General features: G+C 33.3%; 1 protein-coding gene across 2 annotated transcripts in view; it reads left to right on the top strand.

Annotated features, from left to right (window-relative positions):
* Positions 1 to 14,761, top strand: part of COL11A1 (collagen type XI alpha 1 chain) — a 207,751-nt gene that overhangs the window by 143,646 nt on the left and 49,344 nt on the right. For both annotated transcript variants that reach the window (XM_082612439.1, XM_082612440.1), the window contains exon 42: positions 10,755 to 10,862. In XM_082612439.1, coding sequence (XP_082468565.1) covers positions 10,755 to 10,862 — 108 coding nt within the window. The remainder of the gene's footprint in view (positions 1 to 10,754; positions 10,863 to 14,761) is intronic.

The following is a 14,761-nucleotide window of genomic DNA, read 5'->3' as shown; positions in this document are numbered from 1 at the left end:
GTAAAGTGTATATAGCATAAATAATACTGAGAACATAGCAATATAATCTTTGGCAGATTGATTAACATTATATTTAATCTGTAGATCATACAAATGGCATTACAATGATTACGGTGGGTATGGATATCTGATAAGGATTTTTTAAAAAGAAAAATAAGACTTTTCAATAACTATATTTGATATTCATAAAATTATATAGAACATTTTAAGACATCCAGATAATTTAGTGGTGGTAGCATAAGTAGGAAAAAATAGTTGAATAAGACAGAAATGCTTATTTAAGCATAGATAGAATCTTCAAAATTTTCAGTACAATGAAATCTATTTATCCAGAACTTCAGGTCCTAAAGTGAATTTTATTTTGGAATATGGATGCATCTTTTAAGATCAATGGTTATTGCATCTGTGAAACCTGAATCATGATCACAACATTTAAATTATTTAAAGTTATTTTTTAGGACCCAAGCAAACAATGTTATCTGAAGTCTTTGGACAGTTGAAATCAATATATTTGTAGGGTACATAATATGTCCAGGAGATAGAGATATACTTTAATAGAATATTAGTCAACAATTATCCGGTTACATGTGAAAGAACATAGTAAATATGATCAAAAAGATCTAATATTTATTCATTTAGCATCAAGAACTGTTTATTTGGCAATTACTACTTACTTCCCTGTATACAATTAAGCTCCACAGAAGATATACCTCTAAAAGACTTAAAATAAGGGAAACAATTTTGAAAAGAAGCACGCCAAAGACCAAATAGCACTATAAGACAGTCAGTGATTAAATGCCTAATGATATACAAACAACAAATATTAATTATTCAAGGGCAGGGGAAGAGAAGAGAAATCAGTAAAAGGGTCATGCAGGATGTGGCCCTTGAACTTGGCTTCAAAGAGTATAGAGGATTACAAAATCATTAAGATGTAGAGAATGATACTAGGAAAGGCATAAGATGTTTAGGGAACATCTGGTCTTACCAAAGTGTGGCACCTTGGGAGAGGGACTAAAGTGTGATGAATTCTTGCTAGGATCCAGGTACTCTTCTATGTATTTACATAATATAATGTTAAAGCAGAAATATAATGTGCCATATGATTATTGAAGCTCTAAAATGCCAAGTTGAAGTAATTTGAAGATTTGAAGTTTTTGAAGTAAATGGAGTAAAAAAAAATTAAAGTTATTTGGAGCAAACAAATTTAATAAAGTTTTAGGGAAAATGTTATCATTAGTGTGTAATACATAGCAGAGATGGGAGAGACTCATTGAGCATAAAAGTTCAGTGATCAATGTCATAATATGAGTGAGCCAATGATAGTGCAGTGAGAAGTCAAAGGCCAGTGCAGATGGAACAAACACTAGGAAGGCAGGATTGTAGAATTTATTACTAAGATTGGATATGGGCAGTGAGGAAAGATGAAAACTGAATGATGACTTCAAGCTTCTGTCCTTGGGGGAATGACAATTTAGTGATGCCTGGTCAGTTTTACCTGGTCAGGAACAACGACATACACAAAACACTCTCACACGAAAGCTCAAGGCCTCTTAGTAGTCACAAAAGATTTTAAAAGGCTTTTATACTTTGCTAATAGAAATGCTCCACAGATGCTGACTGTGAGTTTATTTATTTGGAATTAAAATCTATTCTTAAAATAAATTAACATACCCAATTCAGTAGACAACAACCAATTAAAATTCTTCCTCAAAGTTGTTGGAAAAGGAACCACTAAAATGAAAGACATCATCCGCATTTATTAGTTCTTTATGCTATTACTGTAATTGCTGTAAAATATAATAAAGAGGTTCATGATGATGACTCCCACTCCATAACAAGTGCTAAACAAGCCTCAGTTTACTCCAGTTAAAGCAATTACATGCATATGAAATTTGATTTTGAAATTTTTAATTCCAAATTACCAAGATTAAAACAAAAGTTGTTGATTTTCTAGATGTAAACTATAGTTTATTCAGAAAATGTGTTCATGTTAATTTTCATTTTTTGAGGTTAAAGACTTAGAGGGGGTTATCTTGCAACTGAGAGTAAAAACAAAGAATAAGGAGTGTTGACTTTCTTTGGCAAGAAAGATAACGTTCCATTTTGCAATGTTGATCAAAGATGTGACATCGAAATATCAGAGGAAAATATCTGGTCAGTTGGTGAGAGACAATGAAATTGTAATGTATAGGGGTAAAGGTGTAAGAGTATCCTGTAGAACTCCTGAGTTTGTATCAATCTCATATTAACTTTACCTTAGGGATATTGACCAAGTATTGGTAAGTGCAGGACTAAAATTCACAGGAACAGAGAGGGATAGAGATTCAGCACTTATGCACACAAAGGAAAAAATATTAAAGTGATGAGTTCTCTAAGGAAAAAATGTAAAGAAAGATGTGGATGGTAAAGGAAGTAGAAAAGGGAAAGGAAATTATTAAGAGTATTTGTTCTTTCAACTCATGCTAAGAACTTTATAATTGTTATCTTATTTGATTCTTGCAACCTGACCCAGTAGATATTCTTTCCATTTTTAAAGGCAAGGGATCTGAGACTTAGAGAAGGTAAACAACTTGCCCAAGTTCACAGTCCTTTTAAAACGAAACACCACAGCACATTACATAGACCAATTTCCAGACATGTGTATCTCTTGCTCTGTAAACATTGGCCTAACATTCTCTCTCTCTCCCTCTCTCTCTGTCTCTCTCAGTTGCAGTTTTCCAAGTCCTCTTCATCCTTCTCTATTTTGGTGAAAAATTTGTCAAAAGGAAAGGAGTTAGAGGAGCTAATATTACAGCTAACTAGGCTTTAATATTCCTATGTGTGCTCTTTATAATCATTCTTAACTTGAATGAATCAAAGATTAAACTGCTTAAACGGATGTACAAGTTGGATCCTTAATGACCATAAATATTTTCCAGTATACTATTGAATCCTTAACTTTTTTCCTTAGAATACAATTCTTAAGGAGAGTAGTTGTGCTGTCTTTCTGGAATACTAGAGAAATAATAGATTCCCTCATTGCACAGGACGTCAATGAACTAAAACTAAAAGCAGGGTTTTTATCAACAGTGCTTGCTCACAGTGAGATATGTAAAGTGTGTACATGTCACAGTTATGCACGTCAAACACTATAACCTTTCAGTATATTCTGGCCCATACAAAGCAAAATATATTTAATAGCCATCCATCTATACCTGTGTACATGTATACATTTATAAATATATTTAACATCTATTCATTTTATTCATAATCTATTCAGTTGGAAACATAGGCCAGACTGTTTGTATCACATTGTTATGACAGCCTATAGAATTGGGTTTATTGAACTCTGATAGGTCTAACTATGATGCCATTGGCTTGTATTTAGAGAAACTATAAAGTGTAGAGTTGTATCAACCAAAAGTATCTATTTGAGGATATGGGAGATTTGTATGCAATGTTCCTATTATGAGTATCCACAAAAGAAATCTCTTACTAATAATAGCATTAGAAATGTTTGTAGTTTCTTGAGCAGTTAGCTGGGTTTCTTTTTTCTTTTAACTGTTATGAAAATTAAATTTATCTTTTTTTTATGGCTTATGGAAATAATGGAGTCAAATTTGGGACACAGTAGAGAAGATAACTCCTTGCTTTTTGACTGTTTTTGTAACTTTTTGCATTCAACTCTATACAAAAAGTACATATAATGTACTTTAATATTATCTGCTTTATTTTATTAGAGTTCCTTTTTAAAAATGCTGTACAAGACCCATTGCATTGACTTCATAAACCATCAATGGATCATGACCTGCATTTGGGAAAAGCCTTGGTCTCTAGTATGCATTTTTAGATTACTAATATTGTTAGTCCTATTTTTTGCCAATAAAAAATTACTTGCTTATTTACATTTCTTACCTAACATTTCTTATTTATATTATCTTTTATTTATGCCTTCCTTGTAAGCTGCTGCGAGTCTTTTCTTATGGAAAACTATAATTAAATAAAAATCTTAATACGCCAGACAATATATTAAGCTGGAGTTTTATAGATTTATTAAATGGACATTTCCTGCATAGAGCTTATGGTTTACTGAGGATGATGGATGTGGAATAGATAAAATAACAGTAAATAATGAGTAATATATTAAAAGATAGAACAAAGAAGTCAAAGTGAAAACAATGTTTTTTCCCTAAAGGAAATATGTTGGAGTTAAAGATATAAATAAAAATCAATTTGATCTATGAAAAGCAAGTTTTTTATGAGTTAGACTTAGTCTTGAAGTGTTCATCACTGTTTTAGTCCTCTTAGCAAAGAATTGGTGTCTCAATGTCATAGTTCTCTGAAGGTCTACCTACTCGGAGTGAATGTATATTGAGAAACAGTTTTTATTGCTCCTGCTGAAGACAAACAAAATTATCCCAACAGGATACTGTGACTTTGGGCTTCTAAAATCTGGCAAAAACCAAGCGTTCTCTGTATGCATGATGATGTACAAAAAAGCTGGTAATAGATGCCCATCAAAGCAGGGAATGTCTTCTCATCTCGGGGGTTTATTCGCTAAGTGGGTGTCTTGATGCACAGACGCAGGGCAGGAAGAAGCAAGGGGCTGAACAGCAAGAGAGGAAGGCAGCACAGCGTTTTTCTCATATGTTGAACACAAACTGAGTAAACACTTACCTATACTTTCATAAAACAAAATCAAGGAAAATGTATTCCCTAAATAATCTCTCCCTTGTATGCTTTTTCTGATAAAAAAAAAAAAAGTCCCCTCGGGGACTTCCCTGGTAGTCCAGTGGTTAAGACTCCGCACTGCCAATGCAGGGGGCATGGATTCGATCTCTGGTGGGGGAACTAACATCCCACATGCCGTGAGGTGTGGCCAAAAGATAAAATAATAATAATAATAATTTTTAAAAATCCCCTCATTTCCAACAGTTATTTCTCTAAAAATGAGGAGATTTAAAAAATAAAATAGTGTGCTGGTAAAGGCCCTCTATCCTTACTGCCACATTTCTTCCCCCTCCCCAGGAGTGGGAGTTAATATGGAGAATGTATATGGGGAGGGGGCGGACACATAGCTGCTAAAAGGTAAAAGTCCAAGATTTCACAACTGTGCAACGTATCAGTCTTTATTGCTTTCCTATGACTCCTATTTCATGATTGTCCCCTGATGATTCTCTCTTTTCCTCTTTATGTGCTATTATTTCTTCCTGTTGTTGTCTCTCCTTTAGGATTTTATATGCCCTTCTTATCATAATTCCTATTTCTTCTAATTTTTTTTCCACGCCCCATTCCAGAGAACCTTCTTTTCACTGCTTTTTACTTATTTCTCAAACAAGGAGCTGGAAAAGTTTTTAGAAGGATTATACTTACTAACTGGGTCATATGCTATTCTTTTTAAAGTTAAAGCACACTTTCTCTATTGGAATCCAGTTAGACCTCAGGGGGTTATTATGACATCCAATCAGGATGAATCATGTAGAGAGATGGTAGTAGGATCAGTGACCGAAGACTGAGATATTGTAGGACTTTAAATAACCTAATCATTCAGAATTTATGTTTTAAACTCTGGTAATGCTTGATATTTTATCTGAATTTTCAGCTTATCTGATCTCAAATACATGTAATCAGCAGAGTGAGAATTACCTCAAACTAGTTTTGCCACGAAGGTTAACTTGGCTTTACAAAGAGAGAGGCAGACTTTTTTTTTCTTTTTTTTGCTTTCTACTTGTATAGCTCTGTTCATAAGAACTTGTGTTTATGTTTCTTTTCCTCTCTCTAGTGGGCTGCCTTCCAATTGAAAGCTGATGAGACGATTTCTCTGTTTACCCCTTTCCTTTACTTTACAAATGCTTCTCAGAATATGAAACACCCAGTGAATATAACAGAAAATATTTATCTGGGGTTCTCCTGTGTGTGAAGAGTTAGAGAAATAACCACTATTCTCATTGTTTCAAGGAAATAAACTGATGCTATTGACTTGTGTTTTATTACCATTGCAAGGTTTAGGGAGAAGGGCTGCAGAAGAGAATAAAGCTAACATAAACTTAAAGAGAGGTCACTAATTATAAAAATGTAAATTCCTCTCTTTTAAAAATAAGTAAATGTCCAAACTTCAGTTGAAAATAAGTGACCTATCGTGATTGCTGTTTAGTATTGAAATAACAGAATACTTCATGATATTACGGTTGTTATAATTCCTATAATTCCATACATACCTTTAGAAAACTTTTAATTTACCATGTGTCCATTGCTATTTAAATCATAAATTGGGGAAATATTTTTATAGTTTTTAGCCTCTTTTTCTGAGTTCTTTCCAGTTAAGCACTTTTGATGGGTAAAATATTTATCATTGCTATAGAGATGAGTATGTAAACAGTTTAAATTAGGATAAAAATACTGTTTTGTGGGAAAAACTCTACTCTTTAACAGTATGACCTTAGATATACCATACACATTCTGGATCTTAATTTTCTATCCTATAAAATTTCTCTTCTGCAATCATTTGAGATCGCATATCTACTTTTAAAGTATGTAGCTGGTCATGTACAGTACTCCAACATCTGTTGCATTCATATTTTAGAACAGACTTTAGATGTATCAAAACATTAATATCAGAAAAAACAGAGGGCAAATTATTTCTGTTCCTATTTTGTTGGTGAGAAAATAGAGCCAAATAGAAGTTAATCAGTTTGTTCACGATGGGAAAGCTAGTGGTTTCAGTGCTGAGAAGGAAAAGATCACACATACAGTTGACACATTTACGCAGGGCTTGCTATGTGCCAGTAAGTACTTAGAGGGCTGAAGATCAATTTAAAAAACAAGCAAAAATTTTACCTTTGTGAGCCTATTATTATCTGTTTAACCTATGTTTAAACCCAAACATGTTCATCTTAGGTGTAATTGTTCACTTATCTGACAAAAAGAAAGCCCTCTGTTCTTCACTATAGCCAGTTATAGGACAATGCAATAAATTCTATAACTATAACTGTCTAGCCTTTATGGAAAAAATGTATCTGCAGTGTGAGCTTCTTAAGAGCTGATACCTGCCATAATACATTTTGTATTCCCAGTCAGTGTCACAAGAGAGTAGTCTCACTATATTTTTGTTAAATGTGTAAATAAATGGGTTCTCTTTTTAATATCGGGTTTAAATTTTCACTTTTAATGGAATTTCTTCAGTGATTCAATTGGGATTAAAGGATTCATAAGGCTTACTCTTAAAAGTTGACCTGGGAATATTTAAATAAGATCTGTATGTTGATAACAGCATGTGCTTAATCAGTAGGTATCATCAGAGATTTTCACTTTTCATTTATAGATGTATAAAATAAAATCACTACAGAGCATGCTGTTATCAAAAATATATAGACTGTATGAATGTCAGAGAATGACTGTTTGGACAAAGGAGATAAGTATTGCCATTAATTTTTTTAAGTTTTCTCATTTTAGAAAGTGTTCAACCAATATGAGCTTGTTCTGGTAGAAGTGGTCTTAAATGGCTTCTATTTCTTCTACTTGTTAAAATTTAACATAATATGTGTGAATTATTGTGGTACAAACAACCAGGGAATTTTTTCTTCACCATTTATGAAGTACTTTGTATTGCAGGAAGAAACTCTGTGTGAATCAGAGAACATGAGCTAGACACTGGGCCTTATGGCCGCCTTTACCTGAAAAGTAAACAAGTCGTACAGGAATTAAATTATATTGCATTTGTAAAGTACTTAGCACAATAGTTGTTTAGTAGCCTCAATAGTTGGGAAATAATAAATTTTCTTAATATACACATCTGTTTCCTAGTGAATTTCCTCTTTTATCATTCTGGTCTCATAGCTGTCACGCTCAACACAGTCTAAAATGATATCTTCCTCAGGTAGTCTTTGAAAAGTTGGGGTTTAAATTTAGAACAGGATCAAATAGAAAGGTTTCATGGCCTGACATATCAAAATTGCATCTCTTTTTGTATCATCAGTTACAAATAAAATATTTCAGCCCTTAAATTGGATGCTTAGTTTAGATTTGATAACACTAATGGGTAGTAATGCTTTTGTGAGATTTTACAAGTAAAATGTTAAAATGAAAATGTAATACACCCACCTTGTATGCACACTGATCCTCAAGAAATCAGATTTTCAGATATTAGACATTTATCTTTAGGGATGATAGTGTTTACTCGAATAAAACAGAATCACCCTAGTCACACTGTATATTGTTTTCTGTTTATACTTATACGAAAAAAGAGTGCTTTCATTACTGAACTTTTTCTTTCTCTCTCTTCTGTATTCAGAATTCTTTGCATTCTTCTCAATTTCAGGGTCCTTGCTCTCTTTCTTCTCCTTTTAATCCTTGTCTTCCTCCTCTGTTCTCTCTCTCTCTCACATTGTCCATCTTCCTCCCTCCCCTGCCCTCCTCCTCAGCCTCCAGGCTTCCTTTCTTTCTTTGCTGTCCCTGATAAGTAGAGACAAATCTTTGCATGCCTTCAGCTTTTAGGGCTGCATTTATTGAAAGCACTCAGAGGACTCTATTCTCATTTTTAATTTCTGCACTGGCCTCTGGAATCATTCATCCAAAGTCTGCCATCTGGTTAACAGTCACACCACTTGTGGTTGACTCTTTTGCATAAAATATTTTAATGCTATTAAATTAAAAATAACATTTTGACAGAGGACAGATGTTTATTATTTAAAAAGTACTAACTGAAGTTTTCCTTTGTAATCTCTTCTTCTTTAGTATTTGAATTATGATTGGTAAAAATTTATTTTTCACACAACTCTTAATTAATTATTACCCATCTGAACAACTCCTGAGTTTGTTTTTTAAATATATACTCATTATAGCTCAAAAACACCACTTTTTGTTTATATCAAGTTCAAGTGTCGTGATTTCTTTAACCATATTTTTGGTAAAATTTCTTCAGATTATTTCTATCTCCTATCTCCTAAGTTTAAGATACCCTATAATTAAAACAACCATAACCATGGTTCAATTAGTCCTAAAACAAAGAAAATGAGAAACAAAATCACTTTTCTAATGTTACTCTTAAGTTGTTCACAATAATCTCAAATCTATAGCCTATGCATTCATTTTAATTGCTTTAATATTTAGACACCTCACAAAATAAAAAAGTACTCTAAGTAGCTTGTGAATTTAGCCAGAAAAATAATGTCAAGAAATTACATAGTAAATATTCTTGAATTCCTTTGTAATCAAGGAATAGTTCAATAAAATTGAATAGATACTACATTTAAAGAAATTCCAACTCAATAGCCCCTGGGAGTCATTGATGTCTCCATTAGAGAGAAGCAATGGTTGGCTTTGTGGAGAAAGCACAGGGAGGAGTCCAAGGTCAGGGTTGCTCTTGACTAGTTACCTGATTATGGGAAAGATAGTTAACTTCTTTGAGCCACAGGTTCCTCATCTTTAAGACTGTCATGCTACAGCTGCACCAAAAAGGCAACGGAACCTTTGTGAGAATAAAATGACAAAATGAATGTGAAATTGATTTTTAAATTGTAAAGCACTACATCAATACAAATTGTTGTCATTATCATTGTTCTTACGTTCATATGTAGTTAGTTCTCTAGCTAATAAAAATAGAAATTAGAACAAAGTCAATAGTTCATATTTGTATGATAAAATGACTTCTGATTACATAGGGAGAGTAATATTAGAAAATAAATGTGACAGTACTGTATTTTCCAGGTTTTATAAATCATTTCTTTGAGTTTTAAAATGATGATGTTATTATTTAGACTTCTTAATTATTAAGGAAAGCTGCTAATAATCATATTTTCTAATATTTCACATTAGTTCAATCCTGAAAGCAAATGATAAATTAAAACTTAGCCACCCATCTAGGAATCTAATGCAAAGACAATATTCTTGTTATCTTTCAATAAATAAAATTGGAAATGGTAAATAGGTTATCTTTGACCTATACATGACGTAGTAAACCTACATTTGCATTTCTTTTATTCTTGCTTTAAATAATGTTTTCTTAAATTGTTGATAGAGAAAACTAATATTAAGGCAGTATCCACACTTTTAAAAATTTTACATATTAGGTATTTTTAAAGCAAACTAATTGAAAATATATAGCCTCTATTTTAAAACTCAATTGGACATACCTAGTCAAATGTGAATTATCTAGTTAGTGTTCATAATAAAACCCAATGGTCCCTACAGGATTCTCAGATAAATTTAAGGACTTATTTTCAGGAAAACGTCCAAGCTCTGGGATAGTGATTATTGAACTTTATTATGTAAAAAAAAATTATATTTGTACCTCAAGACAATGACAATTTCTTAACTCATTTTTAGGACTTTGAAATTGTGATTCAGCAAGTTTGAGGTGAAGTCCAGAAATCACTTTGAAAAATGCTAGTCTAGACAGTGTATCCTGCCAATCCAGAATAATGCAGGGAGAAAATTATATAGGAAGGTACTGTTGGATTTATGTCTTATAAAGCATTGTGAACAATTGTGAACACTTAAATGAAAAAAGAAAACATCTGTAAAATATTAAAGATATATAATTTTGAAATATTTTTCTTCTTATCAGGATTTCTTAACTTTAGTGTCTGTGCTTAATATTGGGGCTAGGACTTAATCTTTTAAATTGTGAGTACTGTTCCTGTCTGAGATCTTAAAATTGTCTAAAAGTGACTTTTATGTTATGTAAACTGTAAGATTTCACAACTAAATAAGTGATTCTTAAGTGTAAATTTTTCCATCATTAATAACAAAATACCTTTTTTCCCCTGTGCTAGGGCTCACCAGGAGAACGTGGGTCAGCAGGAACAGCTGGCCCAATTGGTTTGCCAGGGCGACCAGGACCTCAGGGTCCTCCTGGTCCAGCTGGAGAGAAAGGTGCTCCTGTAAGTAATTTCAGGGAGGAATATATTATACTGTCATCCTGCACAAGTTATTATTTTTTATTCTTCATAGTCCACTGCATTCTTTCTGCATATGTGCCTGGCATATAAACACACTTCTTTTTATATTTATAATACAGAAAATTTCAAATTCATTAAATGAGATGACATTTTTCCACATTTTATGAAACCCTAATATCTGTGGGGGAGTTGGATATTATTAATGTGAAAGGCTTCTGAGTTTGTTCCTTTTGAAAGATAAAATTGGACTTTTGATTAAAACCATACTTTGCTGCATTATATTAGAAAAGTGTTCACTTTTCACTCCTCTTGTAGTACAACTTAATTTCCAATCACTTTCATAGTCTGTAAGTGAAACGCATAGAAAGAGGATGCACTTCTCATGTGATTTGAGTTTTGATCTACAGCGAAAGAGGTGGAAAACATCTGGCCAATTATTTTATCTTATATTTATTTAATAATTATGGATATATTCTGTTCATTAAATTTAAGTTTCATCATCAAGATTTCTCCCCAAATTTTGTTCCTGCTTTTCACTTAATCATATTAATTTTCTAAAACAACTAAAGCATTCTCTCATCCTCCAAGGTTAAAACACAAACTTGTTCAGTAAATATATATAAAAATTGCTGACCATTGTATGCAAAAAATACGGGTTCAATACTTTTGTGTATATGTAAGTTTTGACATATATTATCTAGTTTAAGCCTATAATCTTCAAAATACCTTTTAATCACTAAGGCCCTAGTTTTAGCAAGTTGAGTCAGATTTAGCAAGTTGCTTTCATTGTCCATTGACATTACTGTTTATGATCTTGTTTAAGTATTTCCAAATTAAAGTGACTGTTTTTCTGTAATCTACTACCTTTTAGACACATTTAGAATATTAGAATAGGACCATATCACCTGTGGTTAGAATTTTTTGGTGACAGAGAAAGCATTTTAAATTGCTGAGAAATTTTTAAAGCAATGTATTTCCAGCTTAGTAAATTTGTTGAAAATTTAGATATTATTTTCTGAGATGTTAAAAGACAACTATAAAAAATTGTTCTTTGGCTCCTTCTTACAATTTCTATAATTTCCAACCAATCTCAGACACTAAAGATTTGTCCATAAAACTTTTATAGTGTACTGTGCACTGGGAGGGGATATAAAAGATATAGATTCAGGCCCTTTCCTACAAGTTCATTCAAAAATTCAGGGCACGCGTATATTGGCACAACACAATGAAGAATGTATACAGAGAAAACAGATATGCATTGCTTTGTATACCAATTGAGAATATACTTATTAGAGAAGCCAAGAATCCTCTGAAGATAATAAGTTGAAGGCTGGATTTTAAATACCTTGACTTTATAAAGAAAAAGTAAAATATTGAAACAAAGACAAGAATATGGAAAAGTATTGAAAATGATAATAAATTACTTTGGTGATATAGAGGAGAAATTATTGACAGAAGCCTTTTTCAGAGATAAGATTTGGCCCGGGTTTTGTTGGTGATTGGTGGTATTAGGACAGAGGGAGAAGAAAATGTTCTGCCCACCCATTCTCTCTGTTATTCCCACCACCAACAAAAACTCCAAGGTGTTCATTCCACTGTTCTTTTATTCAACAAATAGTTATTGAGAGCAACTAAGTGCTGGACACAGTATTAGTTAGCACTTTTTTTTTTTTTTTTTTTTGCGGTATGCGGGTCTCTCACTGTTGTGGCCTCTCCCATTGCGGAGCACAGGCTCTGGACGCACAGGCTCAGCGACCATGGCTCACGGGCCCAGCCGCTCCGCGGCATGTGGGATCTTCCCGGACCGGGGCACGAACCCGTGTCCACTGCATCAGCAGGCGGACCCTCAACCACTGTGCCAGCAGGGAAGCCCTATTAGGTAGTACTTTTGAAGAAGTTATCTATCTAGGGATGGTAGCATCAAATGGTTATAGAAGTGTTGGGTGAAAATACCCATAGTCCTCCATGCAGAGGTTTAGTAAAAACTGATGGAGACGTTGGCTAAGATGTTAAGCAAAGTCTTTTACCTCTTCCTAAACCCAAATATAAATCTGATATAGTGGGATAGATTCCACACAGACCAGGACCAGAAGAAATAAAGAGCAGGTGATGCCTGGCTAGAGATTATGTATATTGTAATGAAGACAGTTAAGAATTAATCTGTCCTATTTACAGATACTCTCATATAAAAGGATTGTTTTTTGGAGTTCAGTCTCTCAAGGAAATCCAAATTAAGGAGAAATATCTGAATCAGCTCATGTGTTCAAAATAGTGACATTCACTGTGAATAGCACAGCACATTTTATGAGTGGAGATAGGTTTGAGACATTGTAATATTTAATTTGAAGGAAATAAAAGGTCTCCAGTGTGACATCAGAGGTATGTGTTAAATGATAATTATGGCATAGTTTTGAAAAATACAATAAGAGCGTATGGAACCCAATAAACTAATAAACTTGTTAACTTTGTTTTATAGACATTTCGTTATTTTTGTTGTCATTAAGCAATTAAGTAACTAGCCTTAAACGGCTACTCTGGGCCACAGGCCAATGAGGTAAAATGGAATACAAAATCAGACAGCTTCTGCCCTCACACAATTTATTGTCTGATGAGGCATTAGATAATAAGCAAAGAATCACTAAGTACCTGTATAATTACAAGCTCTGGCTAATGATATAAGGAAATGTACTGGTGTATGTCAGCTTATAACAGAGGGACCTAAGCTGGAATCAGAGTCTTTCCTTGGGTAGGACATTGATGATGGAATGTAAAAGATGAGGAGGAATTAACTAAGTGGAGGATCCTCCTAGGGGCATTCCAGGCTAAGTGAACATGTGCTCAGGCCAAGTGACAGGAAGGGTATGGCATCAAGTTTAACTAAAAAAGATCTACATGGGTTGAAATATAGAGAGCAAGGGCAAGGGAGGCTAGATGTTGTTCCATAGGTAGTAGGAGCCAGGTAATGGTAGACCACACTAGTAGCTTGGTCTTTACCTTAGGAATGGTAAACAAGTAAATTGACTATAAAGAATGTTGGTAAGATGATTGTCTCTCTGATTGCAGCACAGAGGATAATGTGGAAGTAAGAATAGAGGTGAGATAAGAAGGAAATATTTCAATAGTTGAGAGGAAGCCTATTAGTATTTTGGGGTAAGATGTTAATGGTGGAGATAAAGAGAAGTAAATATATTCAAGAGATAAAACTTAGTCATCATAAAGGGACAGGAGGTGGTGAGGGACAGAGGGGTGGGGAGCAGGATAACATAAATGCAGGAACTAATGACATGGATTCCCAGCTTGTGTAATGGGAGAAAAGATAGAACCACCAACTGCAATCAGGAATAACTTTGTTCAGAACTGATGAAGACTTGACTTTTAGGAAATCACTTATTTAAGCTCTGAAAGGATTTTTTGCCATCTTTATTATCAAGCCTATACTTTTTAAACTACACAATATAGTTCAATTTTAAAAGAGGAAAATAATGTCATTGTCAAAAAGTAAACAAAAATTTTTAAAAAGCTACCAGCCTTGTCATTTTGAATCAGTAAAAGCAGCAATGAAAGAAAATATCAAAATCTAGAAAAATTCATGAAACATTGTTAAAAAATAGAAAAAGTCTACACATAAAGCATATTATAAAGTTAGGTATACAAGCAGCACAGAAAGAGTAAAGGGTCAGTGAGTTTTCACAAACATCGAGCATCTGATTTATCAATATATAATGCTTGTTTTGAAAATGTATGATTGAAAGAAAAATTCCAAGTTGAGTCTTAATTGTTTTTGTGACCCATAATTTGAGACTCATAAATTGTTAACAGTGTTAGTATTCTTAGTCATGAAAGAATGTAGAGATCTTTTGTGTTATCATTTGCTACTAGGA

Source organism: Mesoplodon mirus, assembly GCF_964341445.2.
Source record: "Mesoplodon mirus genome assembly, chromosome: 3".
Lineage (NCBI taxonomy): Eukaryota > Metazoa > Chordata > Mammalia > Artiodactyla > Ziphiidae > Mesoplodon > Mesoplodon mirus.
The sequence above is the reverse complement of the archived record's forward strand: the minus strand, read 5'-3'. Positions and strand labels throughout refer to the sequence as shown.